The 7,478-nt window shown below is 36.5% G+C and overlaps 1 protein-coding gene across 1 annotated transcript; it reads right to left on the bottom strand.

The window, feature by feature from the left end:
• Positions 1-2,674: 2,674 nt before the first annotated feature.
• On the bottom strand, positions 2,675-4,034 carry rasd4 (rasd family member 4). The gene has a single exon (XM_051105505.1). It carries the CDS (start codon positions 3,958-3,960, stop codon positions 3,334-3,336), a length of 627 nt encoding a protein of 208 aa, XP_050961462.1. The 5' UTR covers positions 3,961-4,034; the 3' UTR covers positions 2,675-3,333.
• Between the last annotated feature and the right edge of the window lie 3,444 nt (positions 4,035-7,478).

The following is a 7,478-nucleotide window of genomic DNA, read 5'->3' as shown; positions in this document are numbered from 1 at the left end:
ATTTTGTTTTGGATACACTGCATGTTTCCTTCGTAAAATCATGTCGCGTGAAATCATTACTTCCTGTTTTTGTTTCATTTAGAAGTAATGTCCATGTCCATGTCGTGTTCATATATCATTCGAACCGCAAGAGTTCATTTAGAAGTGGACCAAGACCCATCTTTTTAGTGGTCTCAGTTGGCTTGTTTGGTGCACACCAGGGTTTGGATGACAGCGTTCACACTTACTCCAATGAACTGCACTAACAGAGCAATCGCACCAGGGTTCGTTTTAATCAAACCAAACATGACAAGTGTGAACACACCCTTAAATTGGATTTGCTTTAGATTGGAAGCTAGGAGCGTGGACCACGAATCATTTGATTTAGATCAAGACTTTGGAGTGATTTTGCTAATCTTTTTGTCTGATTTTTTTTTTTCTTAAACCGTAGAAAACATCAAACCACAAGTGAGATTTCTGATTGAAGTCCTTAAGAATTAAAAAAGTAGTGCTTGAAAAGACTTTAAAAGTTCTGGAATTACGAAGCCGCCTTGTAAAATATGTGCAAATTGGTCATGAGATAGCATTGGTTTATAAGAAGCAAATCCATCATTTCAACTTAACATTTAAACCGTCACTCCTGGCAAAAAGTATAATAGTGCATAATCCATAAAAATGCTTCTGCCTTTTTTTTTTTTTTTTTGCTTGATCTGCGCAAATGTTTGTCCTGATTCAGACAAGATGACTTCTTGTTTAACTGGAGAAAGCAATATTATGGATTAGGGACTATGGTCTTTTTGCTGAAAGCAATGGTCTGAAGAAGAAATAAAAGTATTGATTATGGATTTGTTTGATTTAGATAGTTTGGAAAGCTTGATAATTGTTTGGTTTTTATCAGCTGTTTGGACTCTTACACATATAAAAAGGGCCAGCAGAGGTTGTACTTCCTACACCAGCTGAGGAAGTTCAGCCTGCCACAGGAACTGCTCAAACAGTTCTGCTCAGCCATCAAGTCTGTCCTGTGTCCATCTATACCTGTCTGGTTTGGTTCAGCCCCAAATCAGACATTAGTGGACTACTACAGACAAACAACACTGCTAAGAGGACCCCTCTGCCCAACCTCCAAGATCTTTACACCTCCAGAGTGCAAAAAGGGACAGAAATGACTTTAGACCCCACACACCCAGCCCACTTTCCACTGTTTCCAGTCTTTCCACTGTTGTCCTCCAGCTGGTGCTACAGAGCACTGAGCACCAGGACAGCCAGATATATGTACAGCTTTTCTCCCAAGCACTATTTAGTGTGCACAATTAAAACTCATGCCTGTTTATATTGTATGCCCATTGTTATGAAAAATACTTAATGTTGTATCCCAGATAACAGCAGAAATGTTAGTGCTGCAGATGCAACATGCATAAAATGGACCCTACGTTCTCATGCAACAGGTCATTAACTGTGATTTTTTTTTTTTTTTTAGGAACTAGCTGACATCCTGTTGTGTGTTTAAGGAACAATGAGCTATTGTTATACCCAACACACATTTCCCTGTTGCTTAATTGTTGGCTGTATTCATATTCATATTACATACAAAGCAGGTGAAGTGAAAAGATTCTAGTCAGCTGATGCACCACAAGATGGCAATATTGGACAATTCCTGTAGGATTCTCACTGCTTGCGTGCAAACGTGGAATCTGAGCTGTTGTAGCCACTTAATTTTTGATTGCTGTCTGGGTTTTAGAACCGATAAAATGGCATAAATGAGGTCTGAGGACATAATTTGAGGACACTAGACTGGATTTACAGTCAAACTAAAAACTATTGAGACACCAGATATAATTTGGGATTTTTTACAAATGGGTGCAGGGCACTATAGTGAAAATATGTAGGTGAGGATAGCAAAATAAAGTAAAATGTGACATATTATACCCAAAAATTCTTTATACAGTTTAGTACCAGTAAAACTGATAAAAAAACAAAAATTATTCTGACATGTTTTGCAGTGTTTTTCTTTAATTGCTAATTTGACATTTTTACACCACAGGCTGAACAAAATTAAGCATTACTTTGTAATTGGTCAACAAAGTATTGATAGTTGTGTAAATATTGTCTGAATTTTTGGTCGATTGTAATTCATTGCATACCTTTCTATCAAAGTTATCTGCCATTATCAAGATGAATCCTGTATCAAGATGAATTCTGTTCCGTTCTGACATCGTTTAACTCTGAATTTGTCACATTTTATTACCATTTTCTAAACTGTAGTGAATAAACTGATAATGTGAGAAATGTTGAAGGTGCCTGAATAAATTCTGGTTTGACTATTTCTTATGATATTAAAACACATTCGATAGCTTTTAATTAGGTACTTGCAAATTACTAGAGAAATATATAAATATAAAATATAATTAGATAATTATAATTTTAAAAGGTACACATTTATTTTTATTTATTTAGTTTTTTTTATTTATTTATTATTATTATTATTATTTATTTTTTATTTTTTTACCTGTAATAGATGTATATAAGTCCTTTAAGTGTTTGTACCTAAAGTGTACATATGGAAGAGATACCAGCTTTTGTACCTTTTATTCCGAAGAGTAAAGAATGTAAAGTGAAGTAAATTAAATTCCTTCATCTTATAGTTTCCATACTTCAATAATTGTTTTTTCATAGTTTTGAAGTCTTTAATGTTTTCTGGACTCTTTGAAGTCATTAGTTTAGCCATTAATTTTCTTTTATTATTTTATTTTTTCTTTGCAAGTTACATCAAATCAAAAAAAATGTACAAAAAACCCAAAATAAATTGAGTTAAAAAAAAAAAGAAAGACATCAGTGCATTATATGAATTTTTAACAAAAGTGCATGTGCACAGTGTCAAACATTTTGAAAAATGGACACAGTGACTAATACTTGGTGCAATGATTCGTAAACCAAAGAATGTCATACAGTCAAAATACAGTCAAATTTTAAAATATGTTAATAAACATTAATGCTACGGCATTACAATATTGCAGTGTCATAAAAGTCAGACTATCTCGACTTATACGTGATTGAATATTGCAGTAGCTCTTTAAACAGATCACACAACTGAACTTTAGGAATTCAATACCACTGTCAAAACATTCAAGAGATTCTTTGCACAAACGCAACAGTTCTTTGTCTTTTGATCATTCTCCCCTCATCATTGTCCTTTTTCTTCATGACTTTCAGAGCAGGATTATGGGAAGTTTCGCTATGTAACAAAAGCATCTTTGCGTGCCTTCAAGAAGCCTTCCACATGATTGCTTTGCTTCAACATTGGCGTTAAGAAGCAACTCAAGCCTTTCTGTTCTCGATTATCTTTTCTTGCCAGCTTTAGGAGACTGAACAGCTGTTGGTCTTGTTCATGGGTGGTCGTAGATTCATGTCCTTGGGAAAAGTCTCTCTGCGACGGCGTAAAGCCGGGCTGAGTCGGCTGGGGAGGTTTGCCTGCTGGAGGAGTTCCTTAAACACCTCCATCACGTTTTCGTTTTCTTTAGCCGAGGCCTCCAGGAAACAGTTGTTCCAGTCCAGCTCCACCTTCACCAGAACATCGTCCGCCGACACCCTACGTTCTTGCATCCGGTCTTTTTTGTTGCCTACCACCACGATGGGTGTGAACTTGTCCTCTTTGACCTCCAGGATTTCCTCACGCAGTCTCTTGACAGCTTCTAGAGATTCGGGGTCGTCCACAGAGTAGACAAGGGCGAAGGCATCTCCGTTTTGGATGGAGAGCTTCCGCATGGCTGGGAAGGAGTAGCTGCCGCTTGTGTCCATGATGTTAATGGTCACTTTGACTCCAGCCACCTCATACTCCTTGCTGTGGAGCTCCTCCACTGTTCGCCGATGTTTGGGGTCAAAGCTGTCTTGTAGGAAACGTTTAATCAGGGCTGTTTTCCCCACACCTGCGGCTCCCATGAACACCAAGCGCACTTCTGTCTTTTCCTTCACTTCCAGAGACATGATCCCAATCCCAAAGCCAGGCTCTCTACTGTATGTAAGTCTGGATTTGCCTGCAGCTCCCAGTGAAGACTTCAAACTCCTTTATCTTTTGATTGTGACTGTCTCGGAGCGTGTGAAATGTGGAACGGTAAGCCGGTGCAGCTGCATCTGTGATTTGTGTGTTCCCGTGCCCTATTTATGGCCTTTCTCAATTGCAGGGATTCCATTCCCTCTTCAGACCTCAGCCAGTCAGCTCGCAGCAGCATCTCCTGTTGTCAAACCACTGGCCAATCACGAGACACTATGCAGATGAGATACAAGCTCTTGGTGTTGAAGGAGAGGTGGTGTAGTGGAAAGCTGTCAGATGTGTTTTGCACCTCGAATACACTGGTTGCCAAGTGTTTTAGAATGAGATGTGTGAATTTAATATCTAAAGAAATTCACATTTTGCCAGTATTTTGTAAAGTATTTGTATGACTAGTCCAGCAGTAGTTCTTCTTATTTTCTGATAGTATATATGGCAAATACATGTGATTTTGCCTTAAGCAACATAAACATCAGCAGTCATATTAAAGCACCATGTGTATCTATACTGCACACTATAGCTGTTCCAGCACTCTGGCATCATAGGTGTGTTTCTTTACATGCTGGCTTTCAAGATTCCTTGTTTTGATGTACCAGAGTGTATCCTCCGAGGAGAAGGCAATCTTCTTCTTGAAGTGTACAGTCGTCGCCTGTAGAATATTTCATGTCTGTCACATACAAGATTCGACTTTGGATGCTTGCTGTGTTTTAATATAAACCTTGTTGTAAACATTTTCTTAGTATGTTAAGAAAGCCAGTTGCTTGGATTGCAGTTGGATGAGGTGCATGGCTTTATTTTCCTTAAAATGTTTAAAAATGCATTAGTGCATTTACGCAAAGCACAATTTCATAGTTTGATCACACTAATTTGAAAAGACAGAAGAACTGCGTCGGTGGTTGGCATTAGAATTGTTACCAGGGTTAACAGCAGCTTTTACCTGTGGTAATTTCACAGGTTTACTCTCCCCACCCCCAACACTGATGTGCTCGTATGTGCGGCTCAGCTGACACGCAAGAATCTGTCGGTTCTTTGTGTCTCAGCCTCACATGCTGGAATACCACTTAAATTGTTTCATTAAGGCTCGGTTTAGAACACGTAATATGACATAATAAGCTTCATTGTGTTAAAATTGTCTCTTTTCTTTTATATTGTTATATCTTTCTCTATACTGCAGTTTCTCTCAGTTGTACTGTTGTTGACTGTCGCTGATGCAGTCAAAAAGCACACACTATTCATTTTGAAATTTATTTTTTTTGATTTTGTGATATGATAATTCATATGTATTTTATGTAAAGTGTGGTTTTACAAATGTACATTTACTTAAATTTTAAAAAACACTAAAACGTACAAAACTGATGTACTGACGATACCTAAATCTTAAAATGTTTACATATGAACAACTTCACTGACTTACAAATGAGTCCTTATGAATATTAAAATTGCTGCATTAAGTGTATTATTATTGTATTCAGTTGTCATATCAATGGCATTATGTTTTCAGTTTACTTATTTTTGTAATATGGAATAACGTTCTGTTCTGTGTGATTTCTGCTGCCAACTCATTTTGAGGAATACATAATGTTAAACAAGACTACACTTTAAACCAGCATAGGCAAACTCGGTCCTGGAATGCCGGTGTCCCTGCAGAGTAGAGCTCCAACCCTAATCAAACACACCTGATCTTCATCTCCATTCTGAGCAGTGACTGTAAACATCAAAACCTACACTGACGTGCACAAAATGACAAACTAGAAGTTGCCGCTTCAAAAAACTTCATGACTTTTATTCACTTCATGGTTTTACAGCAGGATAATCGAACGCTCATTGGCTCTTGCCTGCTTCGTCAAATTGCACCTGACGTGTTACTGGTGAGGTGTGTTTGAATGAGAAATGTGTGCCTATCTGGATAATATTTTCAGTGGTTAATAACTTAAATTCTGCTCTGCACCTCATACAAAACTATTGTATACCACCAGAGAGGACTGTGACACATCATCATTTGGACTACTTTTTGCAACAAATAAATGCTTGTCTGTCATGTTTTCTTTATACTGTAAAGTAAAGAAATAGTTAGGTTTAGATGTAGGAGTGGGATTAGTGACTATAAATATTATCTTTTTATTGCAATATTGTTACTAAAATGGTAATTTCCCTATTTCGGTAAATCATGTTTTATATCTTTCTATATTCACTAGAAATGGGTAGGTTTAGGTTTGGGGGTAGGTTAGGTTTGGAGGTCTAAAAATCTAAATCACACCGTTAAAACAAGGAAAGATTCATAAATATTTGATGTTTTTTTAGCTAAAAAAATATGTAGCCATTTTTGTGGTTTAAACATTAAAATACGTCCAAATTGTACATTTCAGCATCAATAAAAAGTACAGAACATACACTTTGTGCTTCTAAATTTTACATACTGATACCTACATATGAACAATGAGAAAGGGTTGGTTACTTATTTTAAAATAAGAGTGGGTAAAATAAAACAGAGGAAATATACAGTATATAATGTATAATGTTCGACGATTATTTAAATCAATAATATTAATAATTAATTGTAATTGACTCTAACATTATGATGTTAATGGGTGCCAAACAACCAACCTGATCTCATGATGAAAATGTACCTGTTGGAACTTTTTCACAAGGCGCGAAATACATCATTTAGGTTTTGATGTGAAATGTCGACTGTGTGGCGCTAAAAAAGTGTTTGTTTTTCCCCCCAGAACAGATGAACGTACATATGGTACGTTTTATGTGACATTGGTTTTGTACATTTCACCGCAGTTCTGACTTGAAATGTCCATAACTCTAATGCTCCGTGACGTTTTAAAATAACGTACCATCTGCACCTAACACCTAAACCTACACGATAGTATGAACAAAAGTGAATGTGACATAAAAATGCTATTGCAAGCATGCCATTTTAGCTTGTTTTTCGATTTCTTGTCTTTCAGTTCTTTCATTGTGAGTCATGTTTTTCACAGGGTTCGTACTGAAGGTTTTCTCATCCTAAATCCAATTCCAAGCTACCGAGCAAGCTTTTTTACGCCCGAAAAGTGAAACATATGGAGCTGTGATCATAACTGTGTACAAAAAAATATTACAAGTGCTCGCTGTTTTACCGCGTCTAGTGTTTATTTCTGTTGGAAACATCAGTGATATGTACTTATCTGTACGTATTTTGCATCTTGCGAAAAAGTTCCCACAGGTACATTTTCATCATGGGATCAGGTAGCAAACAACATATCAAGTACATGATTTCTTTCTGTTTCTTTCTTTCTTTCTTTCTTTCTTTCTTTTCATGTCTAATCAGAATCTACTTCTGTCCATTTATTACAAAATATGGTTTAATGATTGCAGAAAATGTGCATTTTCACAGAAATTTTCATTGTATAAGAGAATTTTGTCTCAAACCAGTATATTTATCCATATGACAATTCTTTTTCGATAT

Source organism: Labeo rohita, chromosome 3, assembly GCF_022985175.1.
Source record: "Labeo rohita strain BAU-BD-2019 chromosome 3, IGBB_LRoh.1.0, whole genome shotgun sequence".
Classification (NCBI taxonomy): Eukaryota; Metazoa; Chordata; class Actinopteri; order Cypriniformes; family Cyprinidae; genus Labeo; species Labeo rohita.
The sequence above is the reverse complement of the archived record's forward strand: the minus strand, read 5'-3'. Positions and strand labels throughout refer to the sequence as shown.